Source organism: Trichechus manatus, unplaced genomic scaffold, assembly GCF_000243295.1.
Source record: "Trichechus manatus latirostris isolate Lorelei unplaced genomic scaffold, TriManLat1.0 scaffold00062, whole genome shotgun sequence".
Classification (NCBI taxonomy): domain Eukaryota; kingdom Metazoa; phylum Chordata; class Mammalia; order Sirenia; family Trichechidae; genus Trichechus; species Trichechus manatus.
The window spans coordinates 13293362-13320717 of NW_004443998.1; the positions used below are offsets into that span (position 1 = coordinate 13293362).

Here is a 27356-nt window from a genome sequence, read left to right on the forward strand (position 1 = left end):
TAAATGTTTGATTTTTAGGAGCTCCCAGTTACCTAGTTTCTCTTTTGGTGTTTGTGCATTATTACTTATGGTTTGTGTTTTGTTTATGCCATGTGTTGGGGCTCCTAGCATTGTCCCTAATTTTTCTTCCATGATCTTTATCATTTTAGATTTTATATTTAGGTCTTTGATCCATTTTGAGTTAGTTTTTGTGCATTGTGTGAGGTGTGGGTCTTGTTTCAGTTTTTTACAGGTCGATATCCAGTTATGCTAGCACCATTTGTAAAAAAGACTGTCTTTTCCCCAATTAATGGACTTTGGGCCTTTGTCAAATATCAACTGCTCACAGGTGGCTAAATTCATATCTGGATTCTCAATTCTGTTCCATTGGTCTATGTATCTGTCGTATTAGTACCAGGCTGTTTTGACTACTATGGCGGTATAATAAGTTCTAAAATCAGGTGGTGTGAGGCCTCCCATTTTGTTCTTCTTCTTGAGTAATGCTTTACTTATTTGGGGCCTCTTCCTTCTCCATATGAAGTTGTTGATTTTCTCCATCTCATTAGGAAATTCCATTGGAATTTAGATCAGGATTGCCTTGTATCTGTAGATCACATTGAGTGGAATTGACATTTTCACAATGTTGAGTCTTCCTATCCATGAGCAAGGTATTTTTTCCACTTATGCAGGTCTCTTTTGGTTTCTTGCAGTAGTGTCTTGTAGTTTTCATTGTATAGGTCTTTTACGTCTCTGGTTAGGTTTATTCCTAAGTATTTTATCTTCTTGAGGGCTGCTGTAAATGGTATTGATTTGGTGATTTCCTCTTCAAAGTTCTTTTTGTTGGTGTAGAGGAATCCAACTGAGTTTTGTATGTTTATTTTGTATCCTGATACTTTGCTGAAATCTCATATTAGTTCTAGTAGTTTTCTTGTGGCTTTTTTGGGGTTTGCTGTGTATAAGATCATATTATCTGCAAGAGATACTTTTACTTCTTCCCTACCCATTTAGATGCCCTTTATTTCTTTTTCTAGCCTAATTACTCTGACTAGGACCTTGAGCACAATGTTGAATAAGAGTGGTGATAAAGGGCATCCTTGTCTGGTTCCCATTCTCAAGCAGAATGCTTTCAGACTCCATTTAGGATGATGTTGGCTGTTGGCTTTGTATAAATGCCCTTTATTATGTTGAGAAATTTCTATTCCTATTTTGCTGAAAGTTTTTATCATGAATGGGTGTTGGACTTTGTCAGATGCCTTTTCTGCATCAGTTGATAAGACCATGTGGTTCTTTTGTTTTATTTATGTGATGTATTACATTGATTGTTTTTCTAACATTGAACTATCCTTGCATACCTGGTATAAATCCCACTTGATCACGGTGAATTATTTTTTTGATATGTTGTTGAATTCTATTTGCTAAAATTTTGTTGAAGATTTTTATGTCTGTGCTCATGAGGGATATTGGTATGTAATCTTTTTTTGTGGTATCTTTACCTGATTTTGGTATCAGAGTTATATGGGCTTCATAGGATGAGTTTGGGGGTATTCCATCCTTTTCTATGCTCTGAAATACCTTTAGTAGTAGTGTGTTAACTCTTCTCTGAAAGTTTGGTGGAATTCTCCAGTGAAACCATCAGGGCCAGGGCTTTTTTTGTTGGAGTTTTTTAATTAACTTTTTAGTCTCTTCTTTCGTTACTGGTTTATTTAGTTGTTCTACGTCTGTTTGTGTTAGTTTAGGTAGGTAGTGTGTTTCTAGAAATTCGTCCATTTCCTCTAGGTTTTCAAATTTGTTAAAGAGTACAATTTTTCATAGTATTCTGTTATGATTCTTTTAATTTCGGTTGGGTCTGTTATGATATCGCCCATCTCATTTCTTATTTAGGTTATTTGCTTCCTCTCATGTTTTTCTTTTGTCAGTTTGGCCAGTGGTTTATTGATTTTGTTGATCTTTCCAAAGAACCAGCTTTTGGTCTTGTTAATTCTTTCAATTGTTTTTCTGCTCTCTGTTTCATTTAATTCTACCCTAATTCTTACTGTTTCCTTTGTTCTGGCACCCAAGGGCTTCTTTGGCTGCCCTCTTTCTCCTTGTTCAAGTTATAGAGTTAATGTTTTGATTTTGGCCCTTTCTTCTTTTTGGATGTGTGCATTTATTCCTATAAATTGACTTCTGAGTACTGCTTTTGCTGTGTCCCAAAGGTTCTGGTAGGATGTGTTTTCATTCTGAGTTGATTTCTCTGAATTTCTTTATTCCTTAATTTCTTCTATAACCCAATACTTTTTGAGCAAGGTGTTATTCAGTTTCCATGTATTTGATTTTTTTTTCCCCTTGCTTTTTCTGTTATTGATTTCTACTTTCGTGGCTTTATGATCAGAAAACATGCTTTGTAATATTTGAATGCTTTGGATTCTATTAAGGCTGCTTTATGGTCTAATATGGGGTCTATTCTGGAGAATGTTCCATGTGCATTGGCAAAGAACGTATGCTTGGCTGCTGTTGGGTGGAGTGTTCAGTATTTGTCTATGAGATCAAGTTGGGTGATTGTGGCATTTAAATCTTCCATGTCTTTACTGAGCTTCCTTCTGGATGTTCTGTCCTTCACCAAAAGTGGTGTGTTGAAGTCTCCTACTGTTACTGTTGAGTGTCTATTTCTCCTGTCAATGCTGTTAGAGTTTGTTTTATGTATTTTGGAGCCCTGTCATTGGCTGTGTAAATTTTGTTTTCGTCTTTTTCATTGTTGATTTTGTATTTTCTGAGTCTTTATGTTTTTCTTGTTTTTTATTTTGATGTGTAGGATTGTTAGTTTCCTTTGTGGGTACCTTAATATTTACCTGTGTTTTTCTAAGTTTAAACGAGTCTTTTATTTCTTTATATTGCCTTGACTTCCTCTTCATATGAGAGATCTACGACTACATTTTTTAGTCCCTTTGTTTTGTTTTAATATTGTCATCTTTTACATATTGACATCTCTGTTACCCTGTTTTTTCAGTGTTTTAGCTCTGATTTATTTTTGTAACTTCCCTATCTGGATTGATATCTGGTTGCTCTTGTCCTGTGTTCTAGTGTTGGATTGGTATCCGATGTTATTGATTTCCTAACCAGAGGACTCCCTTTAGTATTTCTTGTAATTTTGGTTTGGTTTTTGCAAATTCTGTAAACTTCTATTTATCTGGAAATGCCCTAATTTTGCCATCATATTTGAGAGACAGTTTTGCTGGATATATAATTCTTGGCTGGCAATTTTTTTCCTTCCAGGCTTTATATACATCATCCCATTGCCTTCTTGCCTGCGTGGTTTCTGCTGAGTAGTCTGAGCTTATTCTTATTGACTCTCCTTTGTAGATGACTTTTTGTTTATCCCTAGATGCTCTTAAAATTCTCTCTTTATCTTTGGTTTTGGCAAGTTTGATTATAATACATCTTGGCGACTTTCTTTTGGGATCTACCTTATGTGGTACTAGATGAACATCTTGCATAGATACCTGCTCCCCTTTCATGATATCAGGGAAGTTTTCTGCCAACAAATCTTCAACAATTCTCTCTGTATTTTCTGTTATCCCTCCCATTCTTGTACTCCAGTCACTCATATGTTATTCCTCTTTATAGAGTCCCACATAATTCTTAGGGTTTCTTCTTCTTTTTTTTTTTTAATTCTTTTATCTGATTTTTCGTCAAATAAGTTGGTGTCAAGTACTTTATCTTCAGTCTCACTAATTCTGCCTTCCATTGCCTCAGTTCTGCTCGTATGACTTCCTATTGAGGTATCTAATTCTGAAATTTTATTGTTAATCTTCTGGATTTCTGATTGCTGTCTCTCTATAAATTCTTGCAGCCTGTTAAATTTGTCATTGTACTTTAATCTTCTTAAGTTCACCTGTTGCTTTGTCTGTGTGCTCCTTGGCTTGTTATGTGTTTCGTCTGATCTCCAACCTGATCTCTTGAAGTGTTCTGTTTATTAATGTTTTGTATTCTACCCCTGGTTATTCCAAGAAGTTCTCTTTCTCTGGAAAATTTCTTGATTCTTTGTTTCAGCAGCTTGCTGAAGCTATCATGGTCAGCCTCCTTAAGTGATTTGATATTGACTGTTGCCTCTGAGCCATCAATAAGTTATTATATTTATTTAAGTTTGCTTACTGTGTCCTAGATTCTTGTTTTGTTATGTTTTGATATGCCCCAATAGGCTGCTCATGTGAGCTAGTTTGATTATTGGCGCCTTTGAAGCTCTAACGTCCAATCACTTGGTGGTTAGATCTGTTACTAGGCATGTGAGTCCAGGAGTCTGTTCACTTTTCCTGTATGGATTTAGCTTAGGTGGCCAGGTAGTTGGTCACCAAGTGTGTGGTGCAGGCTCTTACCTACAGTCCTAGATAGGCAGGGGTGATTGGTGTAGGCACAGGTATCTGGCTACAGTAGAGGGTCATGTGCTGAGCAAGGCAGGGGCCTGATGGCTGCCCGTGAATGTCTGGGAGGAAAGCGTGTCCCTGTTCCCTAGCACGCATAGGTGGGTGGGTTTTGCAGCCGGAGTATGGGCACTCAGTGCCGTTGGGAGGCAGTACTTATTCTTGGACCCCTGTCACGGGTGGCTAAGTGGCATGGGTGGAGCCACCAGTCCTCAGGCCCCTGACGTGGGTAGGTGAGGACCCTGCTTAATGTGCACAGCAGTGTCAAATGTCACAAACCTACCACTTCACCATTAGCTGATACAGTTGAAGTTAGGCTTTAGGCAATCACTGAAGCCAGCCCAGGACCCAGTGCAGAGTGGGGAGGGGGCAGGTAAATGGGAGAGGTGTTTTTCCCAAAGGGGTGATTTTTGATCCACGCAATAGGTCGGACGCATGTACTTATCTTTGGCTGATTGAGCGCTGCTTTTCAGTGTTTCTGGACGTCTGAGTAGAATCACTGTCGCTCAGTCTCTCCTGATGTGGAAAACGCCTCCCGAGCGCCACTGCTTGCCTCCTTGTGCACGTCAGCCGATCTGGCCTGAAGGGTGCCGGCTTCTGCCAGGTTAGGTCTGGCAACTCCTTTCTGCTTTGAAGCTGTCTCTCCCTCCCCCTGCCATTCAGTCCGTTTCCTCAACTTTGCCTTTGATGTTCAGGGCCCCTATATTGTCATATATAATTGATTCGCTTGTTTTTTTTTTGGGTCTTTTTTGTAAGAGGGACCGCAGGAAGCATCTGACTACTCCACCATCTCGGCCCTGCCTCTGGAACATTTTTTTTAAACCATATTAAAGAGCAATGGGAGAGAAACGGGCATAAACAAAAACTTTAGAGATGTTTATTTCAGTGTATTAAGGAATACTACCTATTTCTACTCTAGAGTTTATCAATCTTTTAATTTTTGTATACTTGTTAAGGTACTGTTAGCATTAAGGTCATGGGTATTAGTTTTAATGTATAATATTTAATGATTGAAATGTGACATTGATAAGAGTAATGATGGCCTTATATATGTATGAATTTAGTCTCCTTATAGTTCTTTTCAGGTTGGACCCTAAAAAATTACGTAGCCTGTGAAAACACTGTACTTTGCTTACACGTGTTGACTGGTTTATTGTTCAACTTATATGTTAATTGCAGACAAATATCATTTTTAGTCTCTTTTGCCCCCTGGTGTGATGAGGTCCAGAGCAGTTAGTTTCTGACTAGTTAGTACCAACTCAGGTTACTGTTCTAAGAAAATCAGGGAAGTCAAATCAGTAACATAAGCCCATTTTTAGATTTATGCCAGGGACAAGTAAACCAGTTTGGAGTTATTCAACCATTGCTGAACTTCTTAAGAGTTTTACTAGATTGTGAAATTTTGTACTTAAAGTAGGCAATAATAGAAGACAGTTTTGAAATACGAGGAAAGTGGTTTCTTAAGGATGATGCCAGATTCTAGTTAAGGATACAGAGGGATCGACTGACTTTTATTTACCATTTAAGATGGTACAGTAGGAGGAGTTAATAGAGGGGCAGCCAGGGCTAGAGTAGGCCTGGGAAGAGGCAAGGCTGATTCATGTTTGTTTGTAGGTCTAAGGTAAAACAGCCAGATGAAGGTGTTTTTGCCTTATGTGATAATTGTAACTGACAGGTGTGAAGGAGGTTGGGATTTATGGTGGAGAGACAGGGATAGTGACTGACTGGTAGTGGGAAAGAATATGATGTTGAGGCACTGGATGGAGGGAGCACTGAGCAAAATAGTTTTTGTTATTATGTTTCTGGAGAAACAACCAAGCAAACATTTCCAGTTGGATTGTCAGGGTGTTATAGCTCTGACAACCCATGACAAGATTTAGTGGCTAAAAGCAGATTTTGATGTACAGAATACCAGGCCCTCTCACATTTACTGTTCAGAACCTGTCCACAGGGCCTGGAATCTCCAGAGATAATTGCAGTTACCGTGACTCCTTCTCCTGAGAGACCATGCCTGGAACCCAGCCAGAGGCTGAGTGCTGGGCTTCACACTCCCTTTACATTGTGAAGGTTCCAGTTTCTAACTCGGTTACTTTTTGGGGTCTTGGGCTCACAGTGTTCCTTATGGCTGCCTGTCCCTCACACACACCGCCACCAAGCTTTTTGAAAGTCTCCACCACCCCCTAAAGTCCCACTCAGAAAGATTGCATGGTAAATGTGGCCAGGTGCAATGGGTTTAGATTGCCGTGTACTGCTAGACTAGGTGAGTAAGTGGATTATCCCATATGTGTGACTGTACAGTTTTAAATGTGATACCCTGTATCAACAATCACATTTGACCAGTAAATATGTAGGCAATGTATTAATATCAGGTTTTCTTTTTCAGAACTGTCTAAATCATGGACAAACAAAGTAAGTAATTTACTGTTTTTACTTCCTCCCTTTAATGATTAATCTTTTGTTAATGTGTTATTTGTCATAATGTTTTATTTGGTTTCTGAAGTGATGCAATTTGCTTTGTGCTGTTTATGCTCCAGAATCCAATGTCTAGTTCAGTGTGTCGACTGAGAAGATGTACATCAATATCCACTACCACTAATTTTTCCTTTTTTTAAAAAAAAAAAAAGAAGCTTAGAGAACCTTGTTAAGAAATTTTAGGCTTATTGGGAAATATATTGTATAATTTATACTCTACTGCATCAAGATAAGTTTTCTCTTTTCTGTATGCATCTCATATACATAAATATCGTTCAAGTCATACTAATTAACAGATAATAAAATTTAACATGTTGATTTATGGTCAAAATTTACATTTGAAATGAGTGCCTTTATGATATCGTAGGCAAGGAGAGCATGCCTGAAACAATGATCCTTTAAAGTTGCTGTTAAAATTGATTAAAGGCTGTGGAACATTATTTTTTAAAACCAGTCATATTAAAGAACAGTGAGCAATTATCCTCGGATAAAAACCCATTGCCGTCGAGTCGGTTCCGACTCATAGCCACCCTATAGGACAGAATAGAACTGCCCCATAGGGTTTTCTAGGCTGTAATCTTTAGAGAAGCAGACTGCCACATCATTCTCCGGTGGAGCAGCTGGTGGATTCGAACCACCAACCTTTCGGTTAGCAGCCGAGTGCTTAACCACTACACCACCAGGGCTCCAAATCCTCAGATACGTCTCTATATATTTCATAATATCTATATAGCTTTAAATAACTATCGAGCATATGTTCTCATGTTTTTCTTCCAAGAAAATTATGAATAAAGTATGTATTTATCAAGCATAGAATAAAAGACTTCTGTCTTTTTAATAATTTAATGTTCTGAAGTGAAAAACCCTGCATTTGGAGGCAAATATCAAAAACAAAATCTTTTCTCCTGAGAAAATCTTTATTCCCTATTTTATCTGTATTGAGAGAACCAAAAAGATGTTTATCTCTACAATGTCAGCCTTGCTAGGTAGATTAGATACCTTTCAGAACCAGCAACTTCCCGTTTCCCTCATGAAGTTTCATGACCTTCTCTTACTGGCTGCTATATTTATTTAATTTTATTTACAAAACTGAATTAAAGTGTTTTTATTTATACAGATTTAAGCTATTATCATTTGCTGCAAGCTTTAGAATGCTTAAGCTCAATTTAGAATAATTCATTTTGCCATAAACTCTTCAGCTTCCTATATGTAACTGTATGTGTGTGTATATGTATGCATAAGTAGAAGTAAAATGTATATAAGTGGAAACCCTGGTGGTATAATGGTTAAGAGGTACGGCCGCTAACCAAAAGTTCAGCAGTTCAAATCCACCAGGTGCTTCTTGGAAACTATGAGGCGGTTCTACTCTGTCCTGTAGGATCACTATGAGTTGGAATTGACTCGACAGCAATGGATTTTTTTACGTGTATAAGAAATGTATGTATAATATACATGTGTATTTAAAATACACACACAGAGAAAGAGAAGTAAAAATGAAATATCATCAAGACAACGTGATGATCCTATGATTTTATAAGCTATTTTAAGTTGTGTTTCCAAAGTCAGAAGCCACCATCTATAATTCATATGCTCTTTGACTTACTTGACCCCTTGCCAATCAATTATTTTCTCTTTATATGTGTCCCTTATTGAATTCCCCCTGGATTCCTGAATCCAGGATCGTGATTCTGGTACCAAAACCCCAGAGATTATGAACTCCTGATTTCTTGAATTTCTCTGCTCCTGGATATGTGTATGTATTTAGTATTATTCAAACAATGGTACCTGTTAAGAAGTGTCAAAATATAACTTATTAGGTAAGGATAGATTATTAAATCAGATTCGTGATGTGCTTCCTTGAGATGTGTTCTGAGTCTGATCCTTTTGTTTCCAACTTGGGTTGAGGATAGGGGTTGTAGACAGAGCCTTGAGCTAGACAACTAGGGAGCTAGGAGCTGGCCACTCACTTGAAGCTGAGAAATAGGACAGAATGGTTTGGGATGGAATAAGCTGTGGTATCTCAGGTCTGTGATGGTTCAGGGTGTGTTCAGCATCTGTCCAGGTAAAAACCCTGATCTGAGTAGGAGATTCTGTTACATAACTTTACCCAGTCTCCATGGATTCCATTCTGATCAAGTTATTATGAAGTCAGTTCTTGAATAGTGATGGAAAGGAGCCCACAATGAAGCCTTCCTGCTAAAACTACACGAGTTAAATGAGTAGTCTTTGAAATGTCATAACAGAAGAACATACAGAAAATTTGTAAGATTGAAATTTGACCAACTTATTCTCTATTGATGTCACGTCTCCGTGTTTCAAAAACAAAATATTTAAATTTACAGTTAGTAACCCATGAAGGATACAGAGGTGAAGATGATAGAATTGTAGGGTCCACTAGACCACAAATTTTGTGAAGGCAGACCCAAAGCCTAACTCAGGGGTGACCAGTAGATGCTCAATAAACATTTATTGGCTGACTGGACTGGCTAAATGAATGATTGGAGAGAACTAGGAGATTAAACCATTTGTGTATATACAAAGATTATTTAAACCATAATAACACATAACAAAGTTTAACATGTTAGTTTATTGTAATTAAATCAGTTATGGTTTTTATAGGTCAAAGTCTTTCATATATTGGTAGTTTCATATGGTTCAGTCTTGTTGAATTATTTAAAAAATGCTTAAAATAAACAGTCATGAGTCACTTAACGTCCACAATATGTTCTGTGAAATAGGCCATTATATAATTTGGAAGTTATGCAAACACTATATTATATATAGGCAGTCCCTGGGTTATGAATGTCCAACTTACAGACAACTCGTACTTAAGAACAGACTGCCATAAAGCCAATTATATTAAAATTTTCTGTTAAATACAGTGGTTTATAATAACAAGTGCATGCTTCGTGCCTTAGCAGTGATTGTGCTGAGAGGGATTCACTTTTATGTTTGGTCCTCAATCCACATCATTAGCAATTTCTCCATATTTGATATAGGTCCCTCTCACGTTTTCATTAGCCTTGTATCTTTCAGTGGAGTTGATCCTTTAACAGCTTGGAGAATTTTTTCTTTGTTTTTGAGGATCATCGCGATTGTCCAGTGTGATGTACCTAAATCGTGAGCGATAGCATTCCCTGATTTTTCCGCCTTCGTGTTGTTTAATAACCTTTGTTTCATTCACTTCCAAATCAATGCTTCTCCTTTGCCTCTTGCTGCTGTTACTAGCACTAGTTTTTGCTTGTTTGGGAGCCATGATGCATTTCATAACAATAGTTCTTTGATTGGCATTTCTGAACTCTTACAGCCTTATGGGACCGTGGCCGTATAGGCGGTTGGACGTTGCCTAAACAGACATTATGTTTCACATGACTGTACGTGCTTCTGTGTTTAAATAATTCTGGTAACAATATAGATATCTTTAAAATCACCCATAGTCCTACCACTACTACCCCCACACATCCAACTAATTTCATTTCTCTCTGTCTTCACAATCTATATGTAGTTTTAAAACAATCTTCTTTCTAATACTAGAAAACTCAAAACATGGAACTGAATATTCACCAGGAGTGTTTGAAAAACTAGAAACTCAATCCCAGTAATTCAGCTGTCTCGTTTTACCTAAAAGAGAATTTGTTTGAAATAGGAGTTTACTGCAAATTAGCTCTGATAACAGGCACAACTTATGTTAAGTGAAAAATTCCCTTTACCTATTTGAATACAGCACAAGACCATACCAATGTAAATTACCTAAGGACAATACATTTTTCTTTCTAATATTTACATATTTTATTAAAACAGCATATATTTATCACTCCTTGTATTACAGATGTGCAAACGAATGCTCCTCAGCCAGGAACAGATTTTCCAGTTGGCTTTCCCCCTCAGTATTCACCAGCAGCATTCCCAGCTAAAACATTTCTTTAAAGAGGAAAAAAACAAAATGATCAATTATTGATATTCCCTAAAGGGTTTGTGTGTGTGTGAGAGAGAGATTTATTTTAGTAGTGCTTTTTGTTAAGATCCTGTGAATGAAATTTTTTGGAAGCCTAGTTCTTGATTTTTTTATTTGAATGGCTGTTATTAGAGAAGTATTTTTTATTTATAATTTTTTTAATTTGTCTGTTTACAGTGAAGGTGTAAAACAGAGCCAATAAAAACAGTAGTGAGTTTTTATTTAGTAAATGAAATATAAGACTCTGCATAAATTAAGGACCCCTGGTGGTGCAGTGGTTAAGAGCTGGGCTGCTAACTAAAAGGTCGGCATTTTGAATCTATTAGCTGCTCCTTGGAAGCCCTATGGGACAGTTCTACTCTGTCCTATATGGTCATTATGAGTTGGAATTGACTCAACGGCAACTGGTTTGGTTTTGGTTTGCATAAATTAAACCCCCCCACCAAAAAAATAGATACAAAGTAAAAATTTTATCTATTCTCCATCTGTTCTGAAAATTGTAGTTATGTAATCACATTTAGGGAATTTATCCCTGGGTGTTTTTGAGTCTTGTAGCTAGGGTTAATTATGTTCAGCAAGAGTCACAAAAAAAAGATAAGACAGCTTAAAACTGGAATGGAAGTAATGGAAATGTATCTACAGGGGGATAATTCTTCATTTTCATTTTGTAACAAATAGGAAGGCTTTACTTTTGTATACATGCGGAATCATGCCTTGCATTTCTAAGGAAAGAAATTGAGTTATATCGCTCCTTGGAAGGGAGTACATTTTTTTTCTTTTGAACCAATGCATAAAAGAATTTAAAGATTTTTTCATTTAGGCAAATGCAGTTACAAAGTCATTAAAACATTACCAAATGGCCATATGCATGGTGCACTCAGATGTGCAAAGAGGTGAGCTACCCACATCTTGAGTGACATCCTGGGTATTGCATAGCAGAGAGAAGCTGGTTTGGGCAGAAGGAGGTATCTTTGCTTTCTTCTTTGAGCAAACATCTGCTTCCGAGCTTGAATGGCCTGTTTAATTGTCTAGCTCAGAAACTCTTGGTGGGGTTTAGATCTCATCTAGATGTTTGCAGTTAAAAGAATAAGCAATAGAAAAGTTCCAAGACTCTAAAGTGGTGTGCCATGGATTGAATTGTGTCCCCCCAAATATGTGTCAACTTGGCTAGGCCATGATTCCCAGTATTGTGTGGATGTTCTCCATTTTGTAAATCTTAACCTATGTCAATGAGATAGGATCAGTGTGGGGTGTATTTTAAGAGTCACAGAGTCACAGCATTACAAGAGAGTGTGACTTCAGTCACACCCTTATTCAGACCACACCCTTGCTTGAGTCACACCTTTTATCTTCTAAGAGATAAAAGGAGAGAGAAGCAAGCAGAGAGAGGAGGGACCTGACTACCACCAAGAAAGAAGAGCTGGGAGCAGAACGTGTCCTTTGGACCCAAGGTCCCTGTGCTGAGAACCTCTTAGACCCAGGGGAAGATTGAAGCCAATACACATGGAGATCGCCGCAGATGTTGAAAAGAGACAAGGAGACAAGGACTTTCCCACAGAGCCAATGGACAGAGAAAGCCTTCCCCTAGAGCTGGTACCCTGAATGCGAACTTCTAGTCTCCTAAACTGTGGGCGAATAAATTTCTGTTTGTTAAAGCCAGCTACTTGTTACATTTCTCTTATAGAAGCACCAGATAACTAAGACAGGGTGGTTCTCAACCTTGGCTGCACTTTATCACCTGGGGAGCAGTTAAAAATACTAGTGCTGGGACATCATCCCAGAAAAATTAAATCAGAATCTCTGGTGGCAGGACCTCAGCAATGGTAATATTTTAATTCCTCAGGTGGTTCTAATGTATAGCCCTAAATTCTTATAGGGTTAGTGTTTGGAGAATTATTAGCAAGTCTACAGTATTCACCCAAGGCATTTGGAGAATGATTTAGTTCATCCCATAGCTAATTCCAAGTAGGTGAGGCATACTTAAAGTCAGTTATAATTAGACTTGACAATTTGTGAGAAAGATAGTTTTTGTATTGGAAGATACTGGGAAGAATGACTTGCCTTTACCTCTCTACCAAGGTTTCTCAACAGTGATACTATGACATTTTGGGGCAGATAATTCTTTATTTTCGGGGGGCCATTGTGTGTAGTGTAGGATGGTTAGCAGCATCACTGACCTGTCCCCCTAGATGCCGGTACCACCCTCTTTCCCAGTTGTTACAGCCAAATATGTCTCCAGACATTGCCAAATGTCCCTTGGGCAGGTGACAAAATCACTTCCAATTCTATATACATAGGGGATATCATATGTCACAATGAGCCAAAAGCTTTGACTCCATAATTCTCATCATTTTTTACAGGATGTTTTGGTCCTAGAAATGCGTGCTCAAAGCCCTTATTTTGGGCCTTTTATCCAGTGTCATCTCTTTTCGATGAAGTCATGCCAGCACCTTTAAGCAGGCGACTCTAGATCATAGTTCATTTTCTTTCACTTTTTGAGGTATTAAAGCACATTATTGAGTGTTAAATGGTAAGGATAAGGCTGTGGACCAACTCTGATCACAGCTTATCACCTTCAAAACAAGTGGATATGAAAACACAGATAAAATCACTGACAAATCACTGAAAGATAAAAACACAAACATTATGCTTCATAAAAACAGGTTTCTGAGCTGAGAGTTCAGCTTGTAGATGTTGGTGTAATCCTCAAAGGTTTGATGCTTCCATTTTACAGTACACCCACTCCTCACTTACCTACATGATTAGATTCCAAAGACCAGGTCGTTATGTGAAAACTGGTGTTATGGATTGAATTGTACCTCCCAAAAGTGTGTGTCAACTTGACTAGTGCATGACTCTCAGTATTACGTGATTGTCCACCATTTTGTCATCTGATGTGATTTTCCTAGTGTTGTAAATCCTACCTCTATGATGTTAATGAGGCAGGGTTAAAGGGAGTTATGTTAATGAAGCAGGACACAGTCTACAAGATGAAGTTGAGTCTTAAGTCAGTTTCTTTTGAGATATAAAAGAAGTGAGCAGAGAGACAGGGGAACCTCATACCACTAAGAAACAAGAGCCAGGAGAATAGCGCATCCTTTGGACCCAGGTCCCTGTGCTGAGAAGCTCCTCGACTGGGGAAGATTGATGGCAACGCCTTTCCCTTAGAACTCACAGAGAGAGAAAGCCTTCCCCTAGAGCTGGCACCCTGAATTGGACTTCTAGCCTCCTAGACTGTGAGAGAATAAATTTCTCTTTGTTAAAGCCAACCGCTTGTGGTATTTCTGTTATAGCAGCACTAGATAACCAAGACAACCAATGTTATGTGAAAATGGAGAATTTTTTTTATGTTTTCAGACCATCCATTTGTCTGATTTTTTTTTTTCAATTTAGAAAATATGATCACAGAAATAGTAATAGCCACCATTTACTGATGTGCTCATTGCTGTGACGAGTCCAGTTATGGATTATTCCTCTGAGGAAAAGGGGGCTTGGAGGAGACAAAGCTGGATAAAGCCAGGCTGTGTGACTGGAGGGTCCACGGCGTAACCACTTCACATTCCTCCTGTGTTGGGTCAGAGCTTCCCTCCCAGAGTTGCCTCCAGAACTCCACCCTCACCCCTGCAAGCCCTTTGTTCACAGTCCTGAAGCCTACTCTACCCTCCAGGCCTGGCCAGTCACCAAGGTTCGGGGCTTCCTGCAAGGGCACTGGGAGCCTGGCTGCACACCCAGCCTCACCAAGGTGGAGGTTTCAGGCCCAGTTCAGCTCACTTTGGGATGTAATTAAACTCACACTCATTTCTTCCAAACAGCTGCTCCGATGCCTCTTTCTTTCCTCCCTTCCCACCCCACAGCAGTTTTGAGCTGCAAGGCCTCAGGCCTCATAGAGGGAACCCAGAACAGGCACCTACTGGTTTGGTGCTGCCTGCGCGCCCACCTGGAGGCCTTGGCCATGGAGGAGGCCCCGCATGGCAGCTGGACACAGTGCCCTGACCGGCAGAAGGGAATGGAAGGTGTAGGATAGCGCATCCCAGCTTCATGGAGGCCTCCAGAGACCTTCCTGGGGGTGGGGGGGGACACTCCACAGCCTTTACCACCATGCCTACTGCTTTGTTAATGCACAAATTAGTCGGATAGTAGATTTTTTACTATTGTCGTAAATGCAAAATGTCAGATAACGAGATGGTCGTTAAGTGAGGAGGAGTAGGTGTACAGTTACAAATTAGTTTACTTGTTGATATTTTAGGACCTCCAGGACATGCAGGCTACCCAGCCCCACCAGCTGGCTTTCCTGTCCAACACCAGCCAATGACCAATCAACCAGGTGGACCTGCAGGAGTACCATGGATGACAGCACCACCACCTCCGTTGGACTGTCCACCTGGATTGGAATATTTAACTCAGGTAATTTCAAATACATAAAATACTCATAAAAAATAAAACTGTGCTTCCTGTTGCAGACTAACAACTAATTCACAAAAGTCTGAAATAGTAAAACAGCATTTTTTGTTAAAAATTCACTATTCTAGGTCGGTTTCACTTCTAAAGCAAAATATAAATGTCTTAGGAAATTGTATTTTCTATGATCTTTAATATATATTCAATATAATCTTAAATATAATAGCCAATAGCAAATATTTATTAAGCACTATTTTTCCAGGCTTTGTTATAAGCATAATACATGTATTAACTCATTTCTTTCATACGGAAACCCTCTAACATATAGGTACAAACTCAGGTGCTAGGAAGTGGTCAAACAGTGAAGGAAGTGGAACCAGCTTCTTAATCCAGGGATCTTGGGGCTGAATACTGTATCTTTAATCAGCACTGAATTATTTCCTGGGATTTGAAAGAAACTTTAAATAAAGCTTAGATTTGTACTTCCATAAGTGGTACCAAAAAAAGTTAGTGATTAGATTAAAATATAGCTCATCTTTTATTATAATTAATAGATTTACATCTTTATGATCCTGCCTTTGCTCTTTGGAAGACCCAATTTTATAAATTTCACCAATAATAAGAAGGAAAAAGTCCTGGATATTGATGTATTGCAGGATAACTTGTCTCAGTCATGGGAGGTTTAATAATCTGTTTGATGTTAGAAGTCTGGTAGGTTAAGTTAGAATATGAAGTTTTTTGCATCCAGTCTGTAAACAAACAAGCACATATCCCTATGATATGACATCACTTTTCAGTAAATGAAATGCCTCCTATGTTCTCTGTACTAATTTAATTACCCACAATGCACTTGGGTAACACATATTATATTACATTATAACTTTTAATAGTTCTTATATTCTCCAAGAAATACTCTGAAATAAATTCTTTTTTATCTATTATAAAACACATCAGGGAAAGAAAGAACCACCTACTACAAATGGTGATATCAAGTACAATTAAAAGAATAATTCTGAAACTTGTAGAAAAAAAGCTCTTTAAATGGATAAAAAAAGTTCTTAATATTTCATAAGCCTCTTACAGAAAGAGCGTTGTTTTCTAATTTATATAGGGATGCTGGTGTAAATCTGTTTAATCTAAATGTGCCCACAATAATAGTGGATAAAAGTATAAATGTTTTGAATACTTTCAGTGGATATTTTTTCAATTAAAAATATGTTAACTTTAGTTTTATGCTACAAATAATATAAATTACTATTATATAATGATAATATCGATAAATATTGATCTTTTGTATTGATTATATGTACTTCAAAAAAATATAAAAACATGAATATTACTCTGTTTGATTTTTAAAAGCCTTCATTTTACATATTCTTACAGCTCAACTTTCTTTCTGTCATAGATAGATCAGATACTGATTCATCAACAAGTTGAACTTCTGGAAGGTATGTATGCATTTTACTAACTGACCGTATTTCTAGAAAGATAAGAAGCTTATGCCGATGAAGCCAGTGTAGGAAGGTTAAACCTGGTTATTTACAAGTGCTTCTCTGCGATAATGAGATGATGTAGATTAGCAGATGTTTATTTCTGAATATTAGGAGTCAAATAGTAAAATACCATTATCATCTGGGCATCTGTCCTCATGATCTAGACTAACTTAGTGTCTTAGGCTGGGTTCTCTAGAGTAGCAAAACCAGTGAAGAGTGTATATATATATATATACACACACACACACACACACAGTCACATACAGATAGAGATTTATTTCATGGAAATGGCTCACACAGTCATGAAGGCTGGCAAGTCCCGAATCCATAGGTCAACAGCAGGCTGGAGGCTTCTCCTGACTCACGTGGTAGCAGGGGTTGACAAACCCAAAATATGCAGATCAGGTATCAGCCTGCTGACTCATGGGTTGAGGGGGCTGGTGAATCCAAAATCTGCAGGTCAGGCAACAGGCTGCTTGTTCACCTCCCAAGAACTGGAGGTCAGAGGATGTCGAGGCGAATGCAGGATCGATAGAGTGAGCTTTGCCAAGCATCCATGTATATTGGATGCAGGCCACACCCCCAGGGAAACTTCCCTTTCAGCCAATTGGCTACTCACGTCAGATCATAAAATAGAGGATGATTGCATAATATCTGCCAAACTACAGAGAATCATGGCCCAGCCAACTTGACACATAATCTTAACCATCACACTTAGAAAGCAGGAAAACAATCAGAACTTACTTTTGCTCCCATCTCTCTCTGCAAATCACTTTAGGTGATCTTGTCACATCATCTAACTTCTGTCACGTGGTGCCAGTTTGTGATCACTGTCAAATTGGCACAGAGCAAGATGGAAATAGTTAACTTAGTGCATTTTCAAAGTGAGTGAACTTTTTGAATTGGGATGGGGATTTTTTGAGAAATTCTTATTCCTGCTCACAGTTTCTCTTAGGAGTTCAGATGAACCCTGTAAGTCTTTGCTCAATGGGCTGTGGATTAACCAGCTTGACTGCAAGGCCACTGCAGTGTTGGAAGATGCCAGTCAGCAGGCTTGGAATCCTCGCTTCCTAGACAAGCTTTCCAGCTTATACTGAATGGGGCCTTTGATCCCAACAGATGTTTCCTTGGTTCCAGAGCTCCCCAAGTGGAAGAATAAACTTAAGAAACTAATAGATGCTTCAGGACCACTACCAGGAGAAAGAGAACCTGGGTGGATTCGTGAACCTTCTAAATACAAATGGTTTAATGAAAAGTCTAGCTAGTTTTTAGGATATGTCTGTTAAATCCATATTCACCTCTCTACAAAGTCCCTTTCTACTGGTAGAAATTAGAACATGAATTGTACTGAGTAATGGATTTGGTTAAAATATTTGTCATTGCATTTAAATTACTTCACATTATTAGATATTTGTAATGTTCTTGGTTTTGTTTAGTTTCTCTAAGTTTTCTCTGGAAAAGGGCTCTTCCTTGTTTGATAATTTGTGTTCGGAATGTATTGTGTAGCATTGCTATTGCAGTTATAAAATGCTAAAGACCAGAAAAATATACATTATATAGCACTCCATTTATCTTTTTTAGACTTATAATCTTTGTATATATTTACAAAATATGTATGTCTTAATCATGAAATATATAGTAAGTTCTAAATTTACTAGTTTTTAATTCTGCAGTTTCTTAAAAGATATCCTTAATTTTCTTGTTTTTTTTTTGTTATGGTCATTGTTCCAAATTGAAAATTTATATTACTTTTTAGTATTACGAGTAGTTTACTTTTATTACCTGAGATTATGACAGGCATTTATACTTTCCCCCAATTCAAAACTTACATAGACAATAGAGATAACAATAGAATTGCTTTTGTCTTGTTTGTTTCCATGTTTTTTTAAGTAACTAGAAGGAAAATTAGTTATTGCATAGCCCAGTGATCTCATTTTATAGATTAACAGATTTTTGAGACTAAGCTACTTAATGAAACAATTAGTTGGATAATTGTTCAATTTCTTTTTCACCAAACATTTGACTGTTGCATCTGTTGAGGTCAAGGGTGGATCTCATAAAGTCCAGGGCCTGCCTGAATCTGAGCAAAGAGGCTTAAGGAGGTCATGCTGATGAAGTTTGTGAAGTACATCTCTCTCTCTGGCTAAAAGTCTCCCAAATAGGGAATGCAGAGTGACTTTTGTTTCCATGTATTTCTTTTAACCACTCATTATTTTGGTCAGACTTCCTTTATCCTAGAGCCAAGTTATTTAGAGCTGGGGACAAATGGGACCCTTAATTGCTCTTCCTGGCTCCAAACCCTTGACCCGTCCTGGTTCTAAACTGTGTGGTTCAACATGGGAACGAACCCCTTTAGTGAGATACTGCGTCGGTGTTAGCATGGAGCATCCTGTTTCCCCCCAGCATAGATTAGTCCATCAAGGTACAGAGCTCCCTTTGGATACCAGTGGTCTTAGGTAGTCTGTGAGTTGTAGCCCTGGTTCCCAAACACCTTTTCCCCTTGCCCAAAACCTGTCTTTCACTTCTGAATAGTTACTGCTGAGCTAAGTAAGGGTCTCTGGGCCCTGTGTGATATTCTAATTCATCTCCGTTTTCATTCTCTACCCGTTTACTTGTGTGTATGAGAGTAAGCCCTCCCATTATCTTTATCAGTTCAAAAAAAATAAGCTATAAGTATGGTTTATAAAACAATCTTCTAAAACCAATTTATTATATATAATATTTCATAAAGCGTAAACATAGAAAGCATCCTATATTGAATACACTAATCACAACTCTTAATAACGTACTGGGAAACCTGTGAGAGCCAGAACTCAGTGGGACTACATTATTTTTCCAGGTCTCATAATTTTTCTGCTTTCGACAAGGTGCAGTCTACCACGTTTCTTTCTCTCTCTATTAGTGGAAAATATTTGAGTTTTCCTTCTCTGACAGTTTTCCTCCTTACCCAGGTTCCAGATGTCGCAGGTTTTACCGTATTCCGAGCAAATGGACATTTTATCGTAAACTGAGCATGACCATGTCCATCTGCAGCACCGCAGTACCCCTCAGCAGCAAAGTCTGTGTTTCTGACATGAGTTTATGAAGTTAGGAAGATAGAGTTGGCTTTTTTTGTCTCACACGGGGACTCCTAATTTCTCTAAACCTTAATACACCCCCTCCTATTCTCTTGCCTTTTTTCCTCTCTCTGGACTATCTCTAAACACCTTTCTTTTTTTTTCTTTCTTATGTTTCTCTGAATATCATCTAAAAATAGTACAGCTGGATATTATAATAGCTTAGGATAATTCAGTATTTTTTTAAATAATGCTGATTATGGTCTCCTGTTTTATGTTCTTAGTCCTAATAGGTTTTGAAACCAATAACAAATACGAAATCAAGAACAGCTTTGGACAGAGGATTTACGTTGCAGTGGAAGATACTGATTGCTGTACCCGAAACTGCTGTGGGTCGGACAGGCCTTCTACCATTAAGATTATTGATAACATGGGCCGCGAAGTCATCACGCTGGAGAGACCACTAAGGTGTAGCTCCTGTTGTTGCCCCTGCTGCCTTCAGGAGGTTGGTGAGCAATTATCACTGCAGTTTGTAGAGTAGTTCTTTATGAATTTGCACCCTTTCAGTGAACCTATGTAGTCAAATGAGATTTAAAGGAAAAATGATCCATGAGCTCTTGGTTTATTCTTTAGAGTAAATTGTAAAGGAAGGAAGACGGATGAAAAGCAGTGAGCTGTTAGCCCCATATCGCCTAGTAGCGTGCATCGTGGGGTTGAACATCCATGCAGGGACCAGACTTCTTAGTCTCCAGGGAGAGCCAAGAGAGCAGAGCATGTTGGTAAAGTCCCTTACCAGAAATGACCATGAGAGGCTTGGTCAAAGCCAGGGAAGTTCACCGTTGAGAATAGAATACCATTCTAGGAGCAACTGGATGCGCTCATCTGCAATTTTGTTTCCCTGGTCGACCTACTAAAGAGTGAACCTAGGAGTGGCCGCCTCTGAAAAACCTCAACTCCTGTGTTTTTCTTTCTCCCATTTTAAGATAATATGTATGTTTGAATCCCCTTTCATAATAGGGTGGAGCCCTGGTGGCGCAGTGGTTAAGAGCTTGGCTGCTAACCAGAAGGTTGGCAGCTCATGTCTACCAGCCACTCCTTGGAAACCCTATGAGGAAGTTCTCCTCTGTCCTATAGGGTCACTATGAGTTGGAGTCGACTCGACAGCAAGGGGTTTGATTTTGTTTGGTTTTTGTAATAGGGTACTTCTAGGTACCTTTAAGGAGGGTAATAGGGTACCCTGTTACCCTCCTTAAAGATTGCCTACCTTTTTGGCACGTATTGTTTGACAGCCCAGAAGAGAAACCAGGACACAGCGAGGAAAGTTGGGCCTTTGCCCATATTATGCCCCATTGGTCCCAGACCAGCCCTACTTGGTCTCACAGATTGCTGTGAGAACATGCTACAGAGATACACACGTGGAGTATTGGCCGTCTAATACTGTACTTGTTGTGAGAGGATTACTGCAGTTATTCATTATGAATCACTTTGTTTTCCATGTCTTTTGGGTTGGGTATAATAGTATAGCCATAGAGATAGTCTGAGGAAAAACTTGAGTTTGTTGGAGAAATGCTTTCCATTTGTATGGAGCTCTACAACTGAAAGAGCACAGTACCGCACTCCATTATACCATTTGATCTTTGAAAAGGTCCTATGAAATCTTCATTTACAGATGGGGAAACTGAGGAGCTCTCAAGGTCACACAGCTAATAAATAGCAGAGTCCTGATTCCAGGCCCTGTGTTCTTTTCACAATGGCACTATTTTCACTCATATTTGACAACTGTGCCAACGATCGGAGCTCTTTTCAAACATGTAAACCACCACTTAATTTAAAGGAGTTTTTAAAAAATAGTTCCTTAATAAATTAGATTTTTCACAGGTAGGGCAATTTAAAAAAGTACATCAGATGGGTGGAGGAGTGGTGAAGAATGGAGACTGTGCATACAGCCTGCCCAGTTTATATCTCATCTCTTCTACTGAGTAGCTGAGGAATCTGATGCAAGTTAATTAACTTCTCTGTTCCTCATGTTCTTCCTCTGTAAAATAGACAATAATAATACCAACCTAATAAGGCTGTGTTTTGAATTAAGTGCGTTAATGTACATGTAGTGCTTAGAACAGTACGTGGCACTTAGGAAGAGTTCAATAAATGAGAACTATTATTAGACTTCATTATTATTATTGTTATTATGATTATTACATTTTTTTTCCCCTTTTGCAGTTAGAAATCCAAGCTCCTCCTGGTGTTCCAGTAGGTTATATTGTTCAGACCTGGCACCCCTGTCTGCCAAAGTTTACCGTTCAAAATGAGAAAGGAGAGGATGTGCTAAAAATTAGTGGCCCATGTGTTGTATGTAGCTGCTGTGGAGATGTTGATTTTGAGGTAAGAGATGTGATAGTGTTTATAGGATTTGCTTTCCTAATATTTGTAGGATGTTACAAATGCGTTAAATAAATATCTGTATACTCATATTTCAACAGGGAGACAAATGTGTTTGCATATTTAACTTTGGTCAGAGAAGCAGCCGTTGCGCTGATTAAATGTCAGTGGTGGTTTCACTAAATGGAAAAAAAGAGAAGCCAGCCATGCCGTCAAAGAAGCATAAACAAAACATCCAACATTTAAATAGGGTGTTTTCCAATGGAAGTAAGGGTAGAATGGGATAATTTTCTATTTAATCAACTGTGCCAAGTATAATTATCCATTTTAAATAGAACGTTAGTCTGTCATCTGAATTTAATTGGCGAAGCATATGAATCCATCCTTAGTTTAAAACACAGGCTGCCAGTGCCCTCGGCCTGCCTCAGAGGGTCTGACATCCTTTGAGCTCCTACAGGAAGCCCACTTATGCAAAGAGATTTTAAGAAAGATAGCATGAGACATCCAGTGATGCTTCTCTATTGTCTAGACTTTATCCTTCTGTTAAATTAGGTCATTGGAAACATCTCTGTGTTCACTACATGGAGGAATTTCACTGCAATGATTTTCCAACAGATGCCTTCACCCTGTCACCCAAATTTTTTAGTTGTAAATTTTTTAAAGTTGGGTGACTTTTATGACTTTATCTTGAATTACTGATTTCTCTTGTAAAATCAGAAAATCTGATAAACTAGGCCCACATTTCCATATGGCAGAAATCTGCTTGAGCTGAGCAGGACTACCTCCTTTTGATATGATGTGGGAATTCTGGGAAGTCCTCCTACTTCCTAGTGTTTTCCACTCTCCATCTTCATTCAGTTCGAATACCTGCCTGGCTTCTCCAGTTATGGTTTTCAATTCTTCTGTTAGGCCCTGGTTATGCAAGGGTGAATCCTTCCCCTCAAAGACATCATCATCTAATCAGGGAGATGGGCAAATCTAAGAAAACACACGGAATGTAATAGACACTTTATAAAGGCTCTTATAAAACATACATATATATATATAAATAATACGTGCATGCTTGTGCGTGTGTATGATATGTATGTATAAATTCTTTATGTAGTGGTACGTATAATATTTTTCCATGTTGGCTGTGGTGCCCTGGTGGCGCAGTGGTTAAGAGCTCAGCTGCTAACCAAAAGGTCAGCAGTTCGAATCCACTAGCTGCTCCTTGGAAATCCTATGGGGCAGTTCTCCTCTGTCCTATAGGGTCGCTGTGAGTTGGAATTGACTCGATGGCAACGGATTTGGTTTTGGTATGTAAGGGGTGGCGTTTCTACGAAAGGTTCAAAGGAGTGAAAAGGTAGTTGTTCAGGGAACGATATTAACAGAAGTTTAACTGGCATGTATTTTACTTGTGGGAAGTAAGTGAAAAGCAAATGATTAGGAATTTAGATTTCATCCAGCAACTCTTCTCTAATGGACACCCTTAAGCGTACTGCATGTGTAACGAGTTAACTTTTCTTCTGGGCTTCTATAATGGTACTAATGAGATGCCATCCTTGAAAGAATTGAGAAATGGTCACTCACTCATTTGAAATACGCCCTTTCCTTCCTTTTTATTTTGTTGTTCTTGTTCACCTGCCATGTGTTATCAAGTCTTGGATATCCTTGACCTGAAGCCTCCCACCAAGTGTCTTAGTGGTTACTGTCCTCCACTCCAAACTCCCAGTCTCTTTGTCCAGGCTCTTAGCATTTCAGTTGCCCCTACTGACCCCCCAAGAAAACAAAAAACCCAAGCCAGTTGCCATTGAGTAGATTCTGACTCATGGTGACCCCCCTTCCATCATGGCTAAACTCTCAGCCCGTGTAAACACTCTGTACTTCTCTTAAAGTAGAAGTCACATGACGGTCATATGGTGTCTAGAAATGTCATCAAAGAAGCATTTTATATTGCATCTCTTTCTGTTTAAATTTTATTTTAGGTCAACTCAAATGATTTATTCTGTCTGTCTCAATGTAAAAAATAGAACATGTTAAATACTTTAGAAAAACTACTTATAAATTCTTTGTAGCAATCAGAGTTGTTTTAATATGTCTGTAAACAGATACAGAAATCTGTATGCATCTAATGAGGGAAATAATATTCCCAGTTACATATGGCACATGATATTAGTACAGTATTTGTTTCATTTTACTACAACTTTGAATGTAGTTTTTGTTATTAGTTTTCTAGAATTCTTTAAGACTGTGGGTTTCCCCCCCTTCCCCAATTTAGATTAAATCTCTTGATGAAGAAACTGTGGTTGGCAAAATTTCAAAACACTGGAGTGGAGTTATGAAAGAGGTGTTTACGGATGTGGATAACTTTGGGATCCAATTCCCTATAGACCTGGATGTTAAAATGAAAGCTGTGATGCTGGGCGCGTGTTTTCTCATTGTAAGTCTGCTCTCACTGATCTTGGTTACAGATGTTTTTTCTAGTATCGTTCTGAAATGATTCAGTAAATTGTACCTTTTAAAATGACCTTCTGAAATATACAGGTCATAATCAAAGGGTCTCATTTAATCCTAGCTTTGAAATTCCATTTGATGCTGATACTCCAGATTCACAGATGACTAGCTTCTGCCTACAGATTCTACAAAACCCCCTGTGGCAAGCAAAGGACCTGATGTGTTAAGGAGAGGCCCTGGTCTTTGGGGGTTTTACTTAAAAAAAATAAAAATTGGTGCTTTGATATATCCCCAATCTATTCAGAATTTCTGGCTACAAATTTGAAGTTTCTCTCTCCGCCTAAGGATATCAGGCGTAAGCTCAGAGGTTTCCAGGGGCCCCCTCACCTCTGACCTGCTGGCTTCCGTTACTCCCTCAGGGTTGAATAATTTGCTAGAATGACTTGCAGAACTCAGGAAAGAGCTATGCTTACGATTACAGTTTTATTATCGTAAAAAGGATACAAAAGAGATGGCATAGGACAAGATCTTGGAGAGTTCCCACCGCAGAGCTTCTATGTCCTGAAAAGGGATCCACTACACTTCCACATGCATTGATGTCTCTCACCCATCAGGAAGCCCATGGAGCTTCCCTGTCTAGAGCCATTATTGGAGACTCATCATGTAGGCATGACTGACCCTTGGAAAAAAAAAAAACAAACCTGTTGCCATCGAGTCAGTTCCAACTCATAGCAACCCTATAGGGAGGAGTAAAACTGCCCCAGAGGGTTTCCAAGGAGCACCTGGTGGATTCAAACTGCTGACCTTTTGGTTAGCAGCTGTAACTCTTAACCACTATGCCACCAGGGTTTCCAAGATTAGGTGATACCATGTGGTGGGTCTTTCTGGGTTGGCCAGCCCCCACCTAAGTCACTTCATTAGCATAACCAGTTAGGTAGGTGTGGCCTGTGGCCCATATAGGTAAAACACAATTCAATCACTGGGGAAGTTCCAAGTTTTAGAGGTTATCTTTCAGGAACCAAGGACAAAGACCAAATTCTTCGGGTAAATCATCCCCACATGGGAAGACCTGGAGTTTGGGTTTACATGGAATAAAACTCAGTGAGGCAGGGAGATTTCATTCTGATTCCTTATTGAATTGACTCACCTAATACAGATTTATAAACTGCAATAGGAGTACACATCTCCACCCGTGTAATATTCATGCCAAAAAAAAAAAATCTACATCAAGCCTCTAGATGTTACTACCAATTTATAGGAAATACATGGGAAAGAGCAGTGATTTTCAAACTTGTCTTCACATTACAATCACCTATGGAACTTTTAAAACCCCAGAGCCCCAGGCCATACCTGTTTCAGCTAAATCAGAACCCCAGTCTGAATCAGTAGTTTTTAAAGCTGCTCGGTTGATTGCAATATGTAGCCAAGGTTGAGGACCACTGGGAAAGAGCAGTGGTTCCCAAACTTAGTTGCACAGTAAAACATCTGAGTGCCTTTTCAAAATCCTCATGTGCAGACTGCACCCAGATCTATTAAATCAAAACCTCTGGAGATGGGACTAGACAGGTTTTAGAGCTCCCTGGTGATTCCAATGTGCAATCAAGGTTGAGAACCACTAGATGAATATCTTAACCATTGATTTGGGGATGTAATTAGGAAAACATAAACTGTGAAACATTGTACAGCAACAGGAATTCAGTTTCTTCAACAAATAAATGGCAAGAAGTGAGAGAATTATAATAGTTTAAAGAGACTTAAAGATACATATAGACATACCAACCTAATGTAGTTGGTAGACCGTGTTTCAATACTGATTCAAATAAACTAGCGTAAAAAGACATATACAAGGCATTGAGGGCAAGTTGAACATTGACTGGATATTCAGTGATATTAAAGAATTACCAAGTATTTCTTTAGATGTGATGGTGTTACTCTGTTTACATAAAAAGAAAACAGCCTATATTTTTTAGAGGCACATGTTGAATTATTGCTTTTAAATAATTTGCTTTTAAATAATGGGGCAAGGGCAGGAGGAGCTTGGGGAGGAATAGATGAAAGAAGACTGGCCATGTGAATAATTATTGAAGCTGGGTGAGGTGTCATTGGGACTTCATTATACTCTTCTAATTTGGGATATGTTTAATATTGTCTATAATAAAGTTTTCAAATTCTTTATAACCAGAGGATGAAATATTAGTCGATATTTACAAATTATGTTTTCAAAAAGTGTTCATGTCACATAAAAAACTAAAATTTATGCTGAACCTTGAGGAACTGTTTAACCAAAGGTGCAGTAATGTGAAAGACATCATGGTGTGTTTCAGGACGACAGGACAGTCTGGTATGTTTCGGCTAATCGGAAATAGAGCTAGGGAGTTGGCAAGATTCTTAGGAAATGACTGTAGAGTAGATTAAGCTTCTGCCAAAGGACCTTTCAAGGTTGGGAAAATTCTTGTAGACATTGGTAAGTCGTTAAACATAGTTTGGTCAATTGGTTGGTTTTAAACTAGGTGTAAATAAAATAGTTGTAAATCCAAATTTCAGAAAGGTAAATCTGGTGACCGCGAGAAATGAATTGAAGAGATAAAATTGCAATAATCCAAGAGATTGGTGATAAGGGTTAAATTATCTTTTTTTTTTTTTTTTTTTTTCCCAGTTCAACAATTTTTACGTGTTTAATCCAGTCACATTGATTATATTCATCACATTGTCCGTTACCACTATCTTTTTTGTGATCATTTCATAATCGTTAACAGAAACTCAGGGCACCCTAGTGGGCTGTTATTTTTTT

At 38.4% G+C, this 27356-nt stretch overlaps 1 protein-coding gene across 4 annotated transcripts in view; it reads left to right on the top strand.

The window, feature by feature from the left end:
* LOC101346920 (phospholipid scramblase 1) overlaps nucleotides 1–27356 on the top strand; it is a 53179-nt gene that overhangs the window by 16355 nt on the left and 9468 nt on the right. For 3 of the 4 annotated variants that reach the window (XR_002824557.1, XR_002824556.1, XM_023733920.1), the window contains 6 exons: nucleotides 6760–6785; nucleotides 15050–15207; nucleotides 16607–16649; nucleotides 20035–20255; nucleotides 21971–22132; nucleotides 24390–24551. Coding sequence is in view for 2 of the 4 variants with exons in the window: in XM_023733920.1 (XP_023589688.1) it covers nucleotides 6773–6785; nucleotides 15050–15207; nucleotides 16607–16649; nucleotides 20035–20255; nucleotides 21971–22132; nucleotides 24390–24551 (759 nt within the window). In the remaining 2 variants the exon portion in view is untranslated. Of the gene's footprint in view, nucleotides 1–6759; nucleotides 6786–15049; nucleotides 15208–16606; nucleotides 16650–20034; nucleotides 20256–21970; nucleotides 22133–24389; nucleotides 24552–24686; nucleotides 25206–27356 lie in introns of those variants that run through there. The other variant, XM_023733921.1, reaches the window with a different exon arrangement.